Source organism: Crinia signifera, chromosome 3 (assembly GCF_055691185.1).
Source record: "Crinia signifera chromosome 3, ASM5569118v1, whole genome shotgun sequence".
In the NCBI taxonomy this organism is placed as follows: Eukaryota; Metazoa; Chordata; class Amphibia; order Anura; family Myobatrachidae; genus Crinia; species Crinia signifera.
The window spans coordinates 291,049,728-291,067,197 of NC_139219.1; the positions used below are offsets into that span (position 1 = coordinate 291,049,728).

The 17,470-nt window shown below is 42.2% G+C and overlaps 1 protein-coding gene across 2 annotated transcripts in view; it reads right to left on the bottom strand.

The window, feature by feature from the left end:
- The window catches only part of LOC146064665 (ephrin type-A receptor 3-like), a 206,167-nt gene that overhangs the window by 43,581 nt on the left and 145,116 nt on the right, over window positions 1-17,470 (bottom strand). For both annotated transcript variants that reach the window (XM_083178437.1, XM_083178436.1), the window contains 3 exons: window positions 8,670-8,737; window positions 3,420-3,545; window positions 1,423-1,608 (listed from right to left, as the gene is read on the bottom strand). In XM_083178437.1, coding sequence (XP_083034563.1) covers window positions 1,423-1,608; window positions 3,420-3,545; window positions 8,670-8,737 — 380 coding nt within the window. The remainder of the gene's footprint in view (window positions 1-1,422; window positions 1,609-3,419; window positions 3,546-8,669; window positions 8,738-17,470) is intronic.

Genomic DNA, 17,470 nt, shown 5'->3' on the forward strand with positions numbered 1-17,470 from the left:
AACAAGCATGACGCCCCCTTGGCATCCAGCATGAAGCCCCTGGCATCGAGCAAAACCCCTCTAGCAATGAGCATGTAGGTAAGTGGCACTTATGTTTCAAATATGTAATGGGCATCATGGTGTGCGGCATAATGTGTAACTGGCATCACGGTGTGTAGCACAATGTGTAATGGGCATCACGGTGTGTGGCCCTATGGGTAATTGGCATTACGGCATGCGGCTTTATGTGCAATGGGCATTAGGACATAGAACCTGTTGTTTATTTATTTGAATCCCACCACTGAGTTGAGGGTTAGACTGGGAATACCCAAATTCACAGGAAAATGTGCAGAAGTGTCTGGCCCCAATGCAGAATACTGTATAATGGAAATATTTCTCAGATAAACTCTGAAAATTCAGCTTGTCTCTGTTCTGGGGATATCACTTTAAAACAGAGTCTACATAAATGAGCTCTTTCAGCAGCCAAGAATTATGCTTTGAACTGTCATACAAGTACATCTTCTCCAAGGGGGCCACACTTCATCTTGCTGTCTGTTCTTCACTGGGGCGAACAGTTAATCCTGTGCACTTTTTTGTTTCTTTATTTCAGTCGGTGACCCTAGTGTCAATTGAATATTGATTTTGCAGTACGCTTTTTAAGTACCTGGCACCGGGCCATGGTGGTGGGGTACTGTAGGTGTGAGGTGCATGTATGCTCAGTGCTGTAAATCCATGTAATTGGTTGACAAAGCACCTCAACTATAACTGGTATGATCAGAGAATGTGGATATTAATCAAACCATAGCTGTCTTCTTTCACAGAGCGCTGCATACTCACACAGCCTGTTACAGCCCAGTTACTTCCCTTCGGTGGCGAGTGGAGAATGAGGAGCAGATTTATTAAGCCTGGTGATAAAGTAGAGAATGATAATGCACCAATCAGTCAGCTCCTAAATATAAAGTTACAGGCTGGGTTTGAAATTGACAGTAAGGACAGTTAGGAGCTGATTGTCTGCTGCGTTATCACCTTCTACTTTATCACTTCTCCAGGCTTAACAAATCTGCCACTGAATTGTGTATGACATACTGTACATAGGCCTGCACTTGTGTGTGCTTGATCCTGATACGTGTGCAATGCTAGGAGACATGCGTGATGACGATACGCCCTACAAATGGGCACACCCATCACTAGGACAGCAAAACTATGCTGGCTACAAGAAGAAAAAGCTCCACCCCCTTTATTGCTAGATGCCCCCATCATTAGATCATCATCATTGTCAAGCGGTATCATAGAGGCACTTGGTGTAGGAGCAGAGGTTTCTTCATTATGGGAGCCCTGGAACACTCACAGTTACTTAGTGACTTTTTAATACAGTCGGCAATATTTGATATTTATGTTCTGCCCTTTAACATACCGTAGAATGAGGAGTAAAGGAGAACTTACATTTGGTGACCACTCCCTCCAGTCGTATGATATTGGGATGGTCAAACTGCCCCATTATACTGGCTTCTCCTAGGAAGTCTCTCCTCTGCTTCTCAGCATACCCAACTTTGAGACTCTTGATAGCCACACAAATCTCCCTCTTGCTGGGAAGCTTCAGGCGTCCACTGCACACCTCACCAAACTCCCCTGTTGGGGAAAGGGACATGACATTACCAATCAGCACTTAGACGGCCCACTCACTAGAAGACAAACACTTGAATCACACAGCGGTCTTATGGGCACACATCCTTGACCTTTGAGGCACAAACAGAATGCCGGCAACATTGTGGTTACATGAAGCTCGTACTCTGAATACTAATCTGCAGAAATGCTCTATCCATCTAGGGTGCAGAATTTTGTACGCCAGAGTACACGGCATTTATAAGGGCAAGTTTCTGGCTTTTAGCTTTCCTGTGTAGAATTTAAAAACGGAATCATTAAAATGTTATTAAGGAGCTTTTAGTATCAAAGTCACGGAGTTGGGACTTGTTCTTTTCCCACTTCAATGAGAAGAAACATCTCTGCAGTGAATGGGTAATGGACGGAGCAGCAGTAATCAAGTCCATATTCTCTACAAAGGTACTTAAGCCCCTTCAATGGGAAGAAGAAACTAATGTGATTGGGGATGTTGCTGATCAAAAGCCCACTCTAAGGAGTGATGATTCGGAGGAGAAAGCTTCTGAATAGGAGGATCTATAATGGGAAAGGGGGGATTGAAGATCAAAAACTCTGAATGTCACAATACTAAGCCCGGAATTGAAGGAAGGATGGATAAATAAGATAGAGTGATAGGATAAACAGGAGATAGATGGATATAGCTAAGAAGAGAGATAGGTAGACAGACAAATGGACAAACAAACAGCCAGGCCGATAGATAGATAGATAGATAGATAGATAGATAGATAGATAGATAGATAGATAGATAGATAGAGATGTGCAGACTCTGATTTACTCTGATTTCAAAGCAGAATCTTATTAGCTATCAACTGTCAACAACGGTCATGTGATTTGGGATAGCCAATAAGATCCTGCTTTGAAATCAGAGTAAATCAGAACCTGCACATCTCTAACTGCAGTGCAGCGGTTATTTTCCATCCTTAGCAAGGTTCTTAATTTACTTTTTTTCTAAAATATCATACTAAAGGGGATATATTTAATGCAGGTTCACAACTGTCGGGCTGGCCCGACAGCCGTGACCCGATCCCATTCTCAGCCGGCTCGCTACTGATTTGGCAGACAGAATTCAATGTCCCACCTGTCGAGTGCTGAGGAAGGGGGCGTGGCTGCGAGAAGCAGCCGGAAATTGTCGAGCTGCGGCCGGGAACTTGACAATTCCTGCCCCTACTCAGCAGAACGTGCTCGACTGCTTGTGAAGTCGGGCACATTCTGCCGAAATCCCTGTTCAATACTGTCGGGCAAGACCGCCATGATTAGGCCCCGAAACTATTTCCACCATCGGGAATAGCGGCGGGAGATTGAATATTCCCCTAAGTACCAAAACGACATTGTATGGGCACTTTGGCCAGCCTACCAAAGACACACAGGGGTTTATTTACTAAGATGTGAGTTCTATTGAAGATGGGATGTTGCTAAGGGCAACCAATCAGATTGTATCATCTTCTTAAAGGTGCTAAATAAATTGGTTGCTATGCGTAACATCCCATCTTCAATAGAACGCCCATTTAAGTAAATAAACCCTACAGAGACAGACCAACAGATTGAGATATTGACAAACTGAAATAGACTATTGATTCTAATCTATTGATTGATAAAGACAGATAGTACCAATGAAAGCTATGATTAGATAGACAGACAGGCAGTGGTGATATCTGTTATTTAAATTCATGCAGAAACTTTTCTGTTCTCTCTGAGTACAAGTGAAGAACCGCGGCATATATATTGTCAATATCACACAGTGGCATAGCGGTGGGGGATTGCAATGGCGGCACTTCTCTTACCTGCCCCTATCACCCTCTCTATGTGGATGTTGGAGACATCAATCTCTTTGGCAAAGTCCCGTACAGCCTGGTTGGGATCCTCGTATGTGTGCGGGTGGATATAGGTTCTACTCCCCGGCAGCTTCACTAGCAACACAAAAACATACAGGTTAAAGGAAACATATCACCACTTTTCCCCTGGTACAGATGGCAGAGCACCAGGGCATAGCTTACATGCACACAAATCCCTTTATTATAATCACACATTGCCTTGGTTAGTCATTCTTACTGGATCAGTGATCATGAAACGCGTTATCATTTGTCATTCTGGCAGAATGCGCTTTACGTGGCATTTAAGTCAGTATCTTTTTATGCATATAACATACAAAGGAAAAAACAACAGTACAAAATGCTGATCCGGACATCAAATTAACATGATTTTCTGTATAGTCAATAAACAGGACAATAACCTACAAGCATATTATTTCCCTATTATATACATAACAACCCTTTAAACACTGTATCCTTTTTTAATATACAAAGAGTCAATACACATCATTTTATTACAATCTGTGTTGGAGTTTATTATTATTATTATTATTATTATTATAAAAATTATTTCAGATTAGGAACAAGTTATAGCGGGGTAATGTTTGTGGATGGGGGTCCACGCATGGGTTAGTATAGAAATATAACGAGGAACAATACACCACAGAAGACATTTTCGAGGTGCCTTAGTCCGGATTACATCGCCCTCAGCCTGAAATCTCAGACAGCTGGAGCATAACGCAGCATCCCTGCTCTCCTCAAGTGTCAGCGACAACTCTCTTTTATCCACACAGGGTGTTAATGCAAGCAATCCAATTACTTATGTGACAAAGGTGCGTCACTCTCTCAGTTCCCTCTTCAGTGTGAACCCTGGTCTTATCTAATCGTATCCAAGAGCTTCAGTCTCCGTGAGGGACAGCAAGAACAAAGTTGGCTCATTTTCGCCTCCAAATGTTTTCATGTGTGGGAAGTGTGTATATCAGACATCATGAAACAAACAGCAGCTCTTTGAGGCCAAAACCCATTCAGCCCCCATGACTTCTAACATACAGCACACACCACGGATCTAGAAATGGTGCTTGAAATGTTTTATCTGCCCCAAGCAATTTAAAAAAAAAAAAAAAAAGAAATTCATGGTTCAGTCTCCTCTATAAAAGGAAAAAGAGCAGACGATGCCTGCGCTTGTATTAACAGGAAAAACTATATAAAAAGGGACAAGATTTCATTTTCCTCTGACCTCTACTGGGAGTTTATAAACAGCTGTTCGGTGTCTGGCAAACGTATGAGAAAAAAATAGGAAAAATCACATTGAAAGTAGAATTGTTAACATTTTTTTGGGTCAAGCAACTGTTGAAAAATATAATTCATAATGTTATTGGAATGGAAAGATCAAGGATGACTTCACAAGAGACAAAAATGACAGAGACGATAAACAATGTATTAAATATATAAATATATAGTCATAAGTGAACAACAATGTATTCATTTTATTTTGTGATCTCTACCTATTTCCAAGGATTGCGCAATATATTTATGCAAAAGTGTAACTTACTGTGTGATTATTATCTATGTACTGTGTGTATATTATATATACACACTCCTATAATTCCTATAGGGATTCATTGCTCTTCTCCATTACCATACCTCTCAATCTTAGCTTGCAGTCAGCATTGACAAATTTTGGCAAATGGCAAGGTATGGACTGTGGTCTACTTCCCAGGGGGTCATGATCCCATTTTCGCCACTGTGGGTGCATTCCCTGCACTCTGGGAGCTGCTGATGTGCCTCCCTGTCCCTCTCTCCCAGTGAATAGATGCTCGGACTCATATTAAGTCCCCTATAGAGAAGCATGTATGCACTGGGGTTACAGATGTACACTGTGATGCAACAACTGTACGTCTATCTACTGCTCCTGGTTACAGCCAAATGCTACAGACAACAGGGGTTATTCTGGTTAGTTTGCAAAAGCAAACTCCTTCTCTAATGGACAAAACCATGTGCACTGCAGGTGGGGCAGATCTAACGTGTGCAGAGAGAGTAAAGGTGCCCATACACTAGTAAGATTTATCTTCCGATCTGGCTGGTTGGAACAAAAACATGGTTATGGATGAGTGACAGTTTTTCAGTTTTCCAGCATTTCCAAGCAAGTGGTCAACTGTCATTTGCTCTCTCTCATCCATAACCATGTTTTTGTTCCAACCAGCCAGATCTGAAGATAAATCTGCGTGTGTATGGCCACCTTTAGATTTGGGTGAGGTGTGTTCAAACTGAAATCAAAATTGCAGTGTCAAAATAAATCAGCCAATATTTACTCTGCACAGAAAGAAAATAACTCACCCACATGTAACTCTCTATGAATATATTATAAATACATATACAGTAAATGTACATGAACACATTAGAGATAAAACAGAAGAACAGTTACCGTAGGTACTGGAACTGTGAAGCTACAGTAGAAATAAAATGGAGGGCTTGACATTGCCACAATATATTGTTGTTATTATTATACCATATGGGGCTCTTCTGACACTTGCAGTGCCTTCTTGCAGAGCATCCTGTGTGCTCCTGGCTTGTCCTGTCACTACCGGATCAACATGACAAAACATTTTCATACATAACAAGCCCTTATTATGGATTCTGCGGAAGGTAACACTCATACTCCCACTTTTAGAGTTCTCTATTCCTAATGGATATTACTTTGTTCTATACTGCTTCCATCCCTCTTATGCCTTCCCCGGTCCAACACAAAGCAACACTCTCTTCAGCATTACTCTGTGAGAACTTCAGGAGCCTGTAATGGAGATCTTATTGGACTATATTTTTTTGTATTATTTGCTATCCATTTAGGTAATGGGTTGGGGAAAGGTTTCTCTGAGTCGAATGCAGGTGAAGACAAGGACAGATATGTCACAATGACATATTCACCAACTAGCCACTTTAGTGCCAATGTATATGGGGGCTCACAGGCTTCACCATCTCCCTCTTCTGACCTGGTCCCTATAACATGTGCTTGTCACTGCAGCCAGCGAGTAGTTTTTATTGTTATTATTCAACAATGTGTCCGGCTGAGCATTCGTTAAAAAATGAAAATAAACGATTAGTTGTTGCAAAAATAAGCACCAAAAGCTTTAAAATAACATACCTCCATATAACACATAGCACCCCTGTTCCCATTATGTCACCCAATGCCCATGTTTCCATTATCTCACCCAATGCCCATGTTCCCATTATCTCACCCAGTGCCCATGTTCGCTTTATGCCACAAAGGGCCCCTGTTCACAATATGCCAGCCAGTGCCCTTGTTCTCATTATACCACAAAATGTTTCAAGGGTGGATTTAGTGGTCAGTTCATCCCTAGCCACACCAGTATTTTATGTTTAATTACATATAAATATTTACTAATTAGGACAAGTGCCATCCCCCAACAAGTGGCACCGTAGACACGTGACTAGTGGCAAATTCACCACTAAGTGCCCATGTTCTCTTTATGCCACAGAGTATCCTTCCTCCCATTATGCCAAGCTCTGATTATGCCACACAATGGCCCTGTTCCCTTTTTTGGTACATAGTGACCCTGTTCCCTTTATGTCACACAGTGCCCCCTATCCCATTATACCACGCAGAGCCCCTGTTCCCATTATGCCACGCAGAGCCCCTGTTCCCATTATGCCACACACTGCCCCTGTCACCATAAAACTCGAGTGCACAGTACTAGTAGGACTTGCTCTAGCAGCACTCACTGATACCCCTTTCAGACCCTGGGATATTGCACGTGCATGCGCATAATCCTGGGACTAGCGTATGTCTGATTGGCTCTACCCGGGATTTTAGTTGACTAAAATCCCAGGTCCTGCGCACCTGCAATGGACCCGGGATTTCTAAAAACCTGGGATTGAACCTGGTTTAAAATCCCAGGTAGTATGTCTGAAAGGGGTATAAATAACACCATACACCAGTAGAAAACAAGAACAGATACTCAATACTTTCAATACTAGATAACAGGAAGCTAACTTGTGTTTGTGACAGCGTATCAGGACAAAGCTCTCCAGGAAAGAACGTGCTGTGCTATAAGCAACATATACATATAGCGATGTGAAACCAATTGATTGTCAAAGGATCTGTGCTGAAACCTAGCTAGATGCATTTTATCTTACCCTTTTCATGAACCTTTTAGCTGCGAGCCATCCTGTACTAGTATGGGAAGTGTAAGGGAAAGGGGGGGGGGGGGGTATCGTGCATGTGAGTGGTGATAGGTTATATATGAGGTTAGCAGGTGACAGCACAGCAAGATAGGAGAAGAAAAATAGATCCCACAGGGCGGTCCATTATCTCCCAACAAGACAAAGAACAAATCTTGCACACAATCTATGTGAAATATCATATTGCAAGAAGAAACTACAGCACTCCTGGCTCTTTGACCTTGTAGTTTAATGTCATTCAACAATTACTGTACAACATCAGGGAGATACAATTGATACAGCAAGGTTTTGTATCCAAATGACTGTAGTATGGATAAGAACTGTTTTTTTTTTCTACAACAAGCAATGTTTTAATTGCACATATATAATCATAACAAAGTACAATGTACAGAAATATACATTCATGTTCCCTGCATCCAGGTATTCTATATAAATACACTTCTCGTTAACCCACAGAAACAAATGATCAATGTATGTACAAATCCATAATAATGGTCACAGTTAGCCATGTGTGGTATTCAATTGTAGATACAAAACATATACAGAAAAATATATACAAAGCAAAGTAGACTGGAAGACTTTGCATAGGCTGGTGATACACGTTAGTTAAATGTAAAAACAAAACACATGGTCATACAACAGGGTTATGTAAACTAGAATACAGTATCTACAACTTAAGATATCGATTAGAAAAGTACAAGATATTATACACAGTTTGTTGAACTTTTTATTTTTTTTCTAACGTCTACGGCGCCAACTGTATACTTTTCGGATTCTCTACTTCCTACAGCTCACATGTAAAACTGTCAACACTGAGACACATAGTATAAAGTCCAAAACATGAAAGGCTTTGAGCTAATGTGTCATGGAACCTAAAACACTGTCCCAACGTTACATCTCTACGGCACAATAGAGAGCACTGGCCAAGAGTCCTTACAGGTCTTTGTAGTCAGAGAACCTCCACCCAGAGGGCAGAGTATATCTACAGTGACCAAGTGGATTCAGTGAACACCCAAACCTTACCTCTTCCATGCTGGAAGTGCATCTTGTCTTCATCCGGGTCTTGTTTTGCTTTGATATAACCACAGTGTCTGCAAAAAAAACCACAACAATACTGTTATTTGCTTGTTTTTTACTTTGGTAAAGTTAGATTGTTATTGGATCTAAATATGACCAAAAGTTAAAATGGATGTTGTACACCTTCACATATTTTATTAACTTGTGAATACCCTCTTGTAATTTTAACGTTTCTGCTTTGAATTTCCTTCTTAGCATTTCAACAATGTGTTTGAATAACTAGCACATATTCCAAAGTTGTTGTTTTTTTTCCCCGAATACCGTTGTATCCAGTGCTATTTTTCAGCAGGAACTAGCATGAACTCAGTTCCTGAACTTCTTATTAAGGGGGTATTCAATCGTTGCAAGATTTCCACCTTTCCATCCGTTTTTAGGGCAAATTAGTTTTGTACTAATGAATGTCTGTGTCGATTTTTTGCCTGTGTGAAAAGTCGGCGGTAACCACGTGGATTGGTTAATTTTATAGAGTCAGTTTTTGGTCAGTTTTTGCATGCAGCATCTCAAACCCCCTCCTCCCCCCCCCCACTTACCCTTAGGACCAAAACTAGGCAAGAATAATAAACTTACTTTTCTCTCAGACCACTTTATATGAATAGTCATCAAAAATAGGAATCTCTTTCACTATGATGGCCATTTTAAAACATACCTCCTCCATACCAGAAGGCAGATTAAGCCATGAAGGGCCCACAGGCCAAGAGTATGGGGTGTGGCCACTCCCCAAATGGGGTGTGGTCAGCCACCACAGAGGAACTCGACCAATTATTTTTATTATTGGTACTTGTTTAGTTTCACGGTGGCAGCGTCTCAGTCGCAGCAGTGTCTGTGTCCCCTTGTGGGGCTCGCTGCGCTCGCCCACGCTGCGCTCGCCACGCTATCTAAAATCAAATCCATGCCAATGTGGATAGTGGGGGTATGAACTATTCACGTTGTCATGGACTTTATTTTAGAAAGTTTGCCGAGCGCCGAACCCGGAAGTAGCGGGCGGCCATGCTGCCGCAGTGACACTAAACAAGTACCTTATTATTATAGTTTTATTTATAAGGCGCCACAAGTGTTTCGCAGCACCGTACAAAGGAACAGTACAGGGAGACAAAACAGTATTACATTGAATAAATTACAAAAATAGAGTACAGGTGAAGAGCGCCACAGTTCAATACACATTACAGCTTAAATATAAGTAGTGAGGACTCAATCAACGTACTGATGGAGATGAGTATGCGGACAAAGATGATCACTGAGGATGGGAGAGCTGTGCGTGAAATGTGAAGAGAAGAGGGTTTTGGCAACAGGAGGGAAGAGGGCCCTGCTCTGAGGAGCTTACAATCTAGTAGTACAGAGTACATGCAAAGTATCAAACAGGGCCCATGGAAAGGAGGGGACAGGGGTATGTCAGTCCGATGTTTAATTGTCAGCAGGGATAATTTTGGTTAATTTTCAAAAAAACAAACCACACACCCAATTTTATCAATGATCCTGCTCCACCAAGACAATGGCCACTAGAGGAGGGGATGGGGCCCACCTGGGATTTTCCCTGTACACCTAACTGCATTAATCTGCATTCTATATATTAAACCTGAGTAATACTCCCCATACTTTAAAAATATAAATATAAGAAAACCCATACTAGACTTCTAAGCCATGTATAAGAACATACAGCTGCTTCTGAACATTCAAGGAACCATTAGGTGACTTCTAATACAGTTACTGTATCTGTCACAGGCAGGGTTCACTAACCCCACGGCAAAAGCTTCGAAAGCTAGTGTCTGCTACTTTCTTTGTTTGTGCATGTGATAAAAAGATGTATTTTCACTCCCTGCCAGCAGATGGCAGTGTTTCGGAGACTCGAGGACACTAGACATATATATAGATGATGGTTGTAGGGTGGGTGGTCACCACCACACATCCCGCGCCCATAATTATACTTACCTTCCCAGAGTCGGGCATTGGCTGGTGCTTCAAAACAGTAGATATCGCTGGTTTAATTTGGGAATGTGCAACAGAATCTTCCATGAGAGACCTGCGCCAGATTCTACTGTGCTGTCAGAGAGGATGAGGCCCACATAGAGCCTGCACAAAGGCCCTCTCCCCTCACTATAACCCTGATATACATACTGTATGTTATGCATCTGAGTCTCGGGAACAGTGTTCCCATCATTCTGATGCTACTGACTCCCAGATTGTGAGGTTTATCTCCTTCCCAGCAGTGTATAAATATAAATACATTAACGTTCCAGAATAATGAGTCACCCTTTATTATGGCTTAATACTCTAGGTCTGGATTTTAGTAAGAACCAGCAATAACACATTAATGGGTAATGTATTTCCAAACCTCATTGTCTCCCAGTAGCTCCATAAAAACCAAGTATAGTGTTAAAACACAAAGTGACTTTAAAGCACACAGACTGTGTTCTAATAGCCGGGCCTCCTGAAAGTGTGTCCTTACTGTCCCCAGATACCACTAACCGCTGTGACATACGCAATAATACATGGCCTACAATTTTACACCACGAGATCGGATTACTTCTAAATGGATGTTCCATAGCTGATAAGGTGAATGCAATAAAATAGAGACCTATTTCCCCCTGGGAATAGTGTTAACATGCTGGATTTACACAGCGGTAAATCTTTGTAATGCCCCTCTGTGTGTTATGCTAATAGCTGCAGAATTCTGCTGCTGCGGCACGATGCTGTGGTTAATTGTTCCTGAAATATACACCTCCTCACAGCGCCGTATTATGCGCCCTATTTGTGGGGGATGCTGCTGACCACGGTCCTGAATAATTCATTCTACACCGATATCACCGGTCCACTGACAGATTTGAACGTCACCAATTTGGAAACGTGTGAATCTCTTATTGATCTTCTATACATTTTTCCACTGTAACTGTATATATATCGTCAGGGGTACGGCAATATCATTTACTCCTTTCATAAATCCACAGGCTCTCAGCGTCATTCTATTTATTTACACCTCACAGTATATTCCAACATCTGTCTTTGAGCCATTATATCACAACACCACTAAGTGTGCACATTTCTATTGCTCCCTAAGCAGTGGCCCATCTGCATGAGACCCGGCAATCAGCGTTCGCTTACGCCTTGAAACACAAAATGAGAATGTTCCAACGAGATTAAATATGTCGTAAAAGGAAATGAACTTGAAACGATTTGTGTGTATGAATTTTATTTAATACAGAGGGGATACATATGGATGACTGGCGATGGGGATCCCGGCGGTCAGATTACCAACGCCAGTATCCCGATGGAAGGAATCAGGCAAGTATACTTACATTCCCCCTGCCCCCCCTAACCATAACTCTCCCTCACCACAGCCTATCACTAACCAACCCCCCGTAGCTTAACCCTAGATCCCCTAGTGCAGGGCTGGGCAATTGCGGCCCTCCAGAGGTTGATGAACTACACATCCCAGGATGCTTTGCATTAGTTTTGCTATGTGGCCATGCTGAAACTGATGCAAGGCATGCTGGTATGTGTAGTTTATCAACATCTGGAGGGCCACAATTGCCCAGCCCTGCCCTAGTGCCTAAACCTAACCCCCCTCCCCCCTCAGCCTAACGCTACCACTGCCCACATACTTACATTCAGCATCCCAGAATTCAGGATTCCGACGCCGGTATCCTCAGCAATGTCAGCATTCTGGCTCCAGTCTCCAGCAGTAGTTGGGATACCGCTGTCAGTATATGGCTGCTGGCATACAGAGGTGTGTTTGACACCACTGTCCTGTCACCATTCCTCCCGCATACAGCTCCATCCTCACTAGCACATCACTTATTTCTAGAGGCCTCACCCGTGTGCCACCCTTCCAAGGGGTGATACCAAAATGTTGACTCCTTCACAGTGTCAGGAGCTGTAGTGTGACATTATCCTGCAGCATTTGTCTCCTGTCACTGAGAAGGAGCTGGCAGTGCTGGAAGAGTCTCTGGGGGCAGCTTGCACAGCCCAGGATTGAGGGAATCGGGGGCTTCCCACACAGCCACACACCAACACCAACGGGGGCCTGAAAGGCCACACCTCTAATGAGAATCCACACACCCGTTTCAAATGCATGCCCCTAACTCTGTGGCTTCCTGATGACTTCACTGGTGGCATTAAGGAGGCATTTTAGCTCCACCAAATGTGTCTCCAATAATCACAAAGGTCACATAGTGATATAAACACTTGTTAGTACAGGTTGAGTATCCCGTATCCAAAATGCTCGGGACCAGGAGAATTTTGGATAACGGATTATTCCGTATTTCGGAATATTTTAATATTTCAATGATGTATTTTGAAGTATCTTGCATTTATGCTGTATAAACACATAATATACACACAAATATATTTTATTACCACATAAAATACACACAAACATATTTTATTTGTTCAAAAAACAAGGTTTCAAAACGTGAAACAAAATGTGTGTACTATCTCAGCACTGAATTTGAATGCCAAGCAATCATTGTCTTGCACATATATAGTGCCAGTTACATATCATGTCCCCAGTGATGCTGTTACATATGTCCCCAGTGAGTTTTTAGCAAAAAAAAAAATTTTTTTCACTTTCTGGAATGTCCGTATTTCGGAATAATTCGGATAACGGATATTCGGATACGGGATACTCGACCTGTATATGGGAATAGCCAAATGTTTACTCTGCTATGCGTAAAAAATCCTAAATTATATTATAACGCAGTAATAGCTGATCCTTTTAACAAGGTACTAAAACAGCCGTCCATCCAGCGCATCTTGGATCTGATGTACAGTCATTGTGAGTGTGAACATGATTGGTAATGGTTGTAGGATTATACAGTGACCCCGTTGCGTTGGACAGCAAATCCTGACTATTCATGTTTCCAAATACACCAGAGAAATTGCATTTAACTGGAACTCTTGGTTTCTTTTATATTATTAAGGGTGGTAACTGGATTAAAAATCCAGAGACAAAGTCATGTGCTCTGCAGCTTAACTGCTCATAAAATATGTACAGTAAGGGAGCAAAACACAGCGGAACACGTCTTTTCCTAGACAGACTGTAAAATCCTTTTTAAAAACATTCATATATAATTCAAACTATATTACATTTGCAATTTTTATTTGCCTACAGCATAGTCGTTTCCTCCATTCTATATGATTCTAAAAGGGACAAATGACTAAGGCACCTTCTAGGCCTTATCAAATCAGGACTTATGGACGCACTAAAGGAATACCCAGACATGCAGCCAAGGAAGATAGATAGGGGGTCTCCTAAAACATGAAAAATAAGCCATAAATAGATAAATAGTCGCACTGTATTCCTGCAATGCGTTTCACGGTGCCTGGCCATCTCATCAGGCAGTGGGAAGGGAGTGGTACAGAACACTTGTGTGGGATGCCTGATTTTAGAACGGTGAAGGTCACTTATGCAACAAGCAGGAGTGCAATGTATTCTGGTGCATGCATGCCTCCCAACTGTCCAGTTTTCTGCAGGAACGTCCCAGTTTTCAGGGACGTTCCCTCATCCCTCCCAGGGCACGCACTGACCTGCGGGGGGGGGGGGGGGGGCAGTTTCTTTTCAAGTAATATCAGCCTCATTAATATATCTGTATTATATACAAGGGGGAGGGGATACCATGACAGCCTTTACTGTGTCACTATTATGTTTTACAAATGGTTTTATTACATAATGTAATAAAAACTTTTTAAAACAAAAAGTTACACGTCATTTACAATGGTGAATGGGCTCAAAGAGACAGATTTTCAAATAAAGTTAATCTGGTAAGTGTGGAAAGTTTCCCATTGAAATGAAAGACAGAGGCCTGCTTAGTCCAACTACAAGTGTACAAGTCAAGTCAAAGTTCTTTGGGCATCTGGTACATAGGAAACTCCCCACTTTATCCGGGTTCATCATCAAAATAACAGTACAGGTTGAGAATCCCTTATCCAATATGCTCGGGACCAGAAGAATTTTGGATAACGGATTATTTCGTATTTTGAAATATTTTTATTTTTGAATGAGGTATCTTGATTCTATCGCCAGCCCCCACTAGCGGCCGGCTCTCACCAGGGGCCCCTCGCCACCCCGCTGTCCCCCCTATTCCTGCCCGTCTCCCTGAAGTGGAGACGGGCAGGGACCCGCAGCGGCGCCGTCCTGAAACTGGGACACGCGTGCGTGTGAGATGCACGCGTGTCCCAGTCAGATGGAGATGCCTCTGCACCAGCTGAGACATGCTGGTGATCCCCGGCCAAGGATCAGAGGCGCTCCATCTGTATATACACATCAAACACATGAAATACACACAAACATATTTTATTTGTGTATGAATCAAGATTTCAAAACATGAAAGTTGGTGTCCTATCTCAGGCACTGAACTTGAATGCCAAGCAACTATTGTCAAGCAAATATTTAGTGCCAGTTACTGTACATATCAAGTCCCCAGTAGTGCCAGTTACAGATGTCCCAGAAAAAAAAGGGCATTCTGGAAACTATGGCTAATGGATATTTTGGATAAGGGATATTTGGATAAGGGATACTCAAGCTGTATTAACAAGGCACCAAGCTCGCACTCGGCAGGAACACATTTTGAGTCTGCCATGGGAAATGGAAAATGTTGGATCCTTGGAGATGTTCTTGGGCCATCTTGGCCCACAAGCACATGCTACCTCGTAAAAACAGGAGCATCAGCACAAACATCTGTATAATATTAGAATTGATAACATGCTAGATATTGTTACCCAGTTATCAGTGATCCATGGTTCATTTTTATACCTTTTGATAATAATAATAATAATAATAATAATAATAATAATAATAATAATAATAAAAAACTCCACAGGAGATCTGAACCATGGTGCTCTGCAAGCAACCTCAGGTCTCCACATCCCGCAGGGGCTATTGTGGGTCTCAGTGCTCACAATCTATTCTCATCTGGCCATCTCTGCGGAAAACAGGAAGCGGATAATTGCAATCACACATGGGCACCTCCCTGCTGCTTCACCTTGTAGAAACCATCTGCAATTCTCCAGTACAGACAAAGGAGACTTAATATAAGAGCAAGGAAGGAGGGAGGAGATGTCCTGTGGAGAACTGTGAAAGTAATGGGCATCTTGTAATACAGTATTGTTTAAAGGTTCTGCCACCCAGACAGTCATCTTGTGATGCTCCGCCACTTTTATGTATTCTAACATTATCTGAAAAAAATGTTCATGATCAATAAATATGAAAAGGGTGAAAATTTGTAATATATTTTTTTTTTTTTTGCATTTCTACCATATTAAATTAACCACTTGCCTGGATGCCAGGCTCTACCTGAAATGGTCACATCTGAAGCTGCGTACACACCTGGCCCGACAAGTCGGCCAATCCACCTGATGCATCTTGGCTGATGTCACAACTAGGCTGACTTTTAAACCCCCCACCCTCTCGCCTGCCACCCACCATCATTGCTGTTTCAAACTGAGCCATAATAAATTGCTTATCCACTATTAACCTCTACCCCTTTACAGTGACTTTAGTTGTATTGCTGTTTTATAGTTTTCCTATGTACGGTAGTTATGTATGTATGTATGGTAATGTTGTCACTATAATGATCAGGTCATGTGCTTACTTGCAATGGGGAAAGGAATCAGCAGCAGAAAGAAGTAATAATGCCACTGTATCGGTCATTTGTAAGACCTCACCTGGAGTACTGTGGTCAGTTCTGGAGGCCATATCTCCAGAAGGATACAAATACATTAGAGACTGTACAAAGAAGGGCAACTAAAATGGTGCATGGCCTACATCACAAGACGTACCAGGAAAGACTAAAAAACCTCAATACGTATAGTTTGGAGCAGAGAAGGGAAAGGGGGGACATGATAGAAACTTTCAAATATACTGTACCAGGGGGTTTTACAGTAGTGCTGCAGGGAAATATTCTTCAAAGGAAGAGAAGTATTAGAACAGCAGGACATGCACTGAAAATGGAGAGAGACGGGTTCAGGGAAAATTTAAGGAAAAAGACCTAACAGAAAGGGTAGTGGACAAGTGGAACAGGCTCCTGTTAGAGGTGGTAGATGATAAGACAATAGTCATTTGAACATGATTGGGATAGGCATATGTGCAGTATATCCTTACTAAGGTTAAAAATGGGTTGAAATTATATCTAAAGGATACAAAAGGGGCAGACTAGTTGGGCCAAGTGGTTCTTATCTGCCGTCAAATTCTATGTTGCTATGTAAATAGTGTCTGAAGATGGTATAGAGCAGACATAGGCAATCCCTGGCTATGATTATGAATGGTCAAATCTGTATTTCAGTAACAGCCACAGATCGCATAATGCCAAGATGATCAATTCCGGTAAGTGCCGTGTTCTCAAGAACTTCATTATTTCATATAGATGAATTATCTCTATACAAGCATCTGACTTCCCTCAGTTCCCTAGTCACAGGCGTGTAATGGGGGGTGGCCGTACAATGACTTACTCTTGCTATAGAGCCTGAGGCTCATTACAAAGGGGCCGATTCAGTTCCGTTCATTACGGGCCAAATTCATCACCGGGAACGAATGGCTTTGGCGAGTTTCACACTAACTAAGCCATTCGCTCCGGGAAGAGAGAGTTGGGGTGGGTTGCAGCGGAACGCCCATCTTTCCATAGAAACGGTGGGTGCGCCCATGAAAACGCTGGGCGTACCCCTGCAAACGCAGTCTGGTGGATGCCTGCTTGGGGCGGGCCGATAACATCACATAATTTCAGCACCAGTCTTGACAGACTTATTAGCTAACAGAGTGA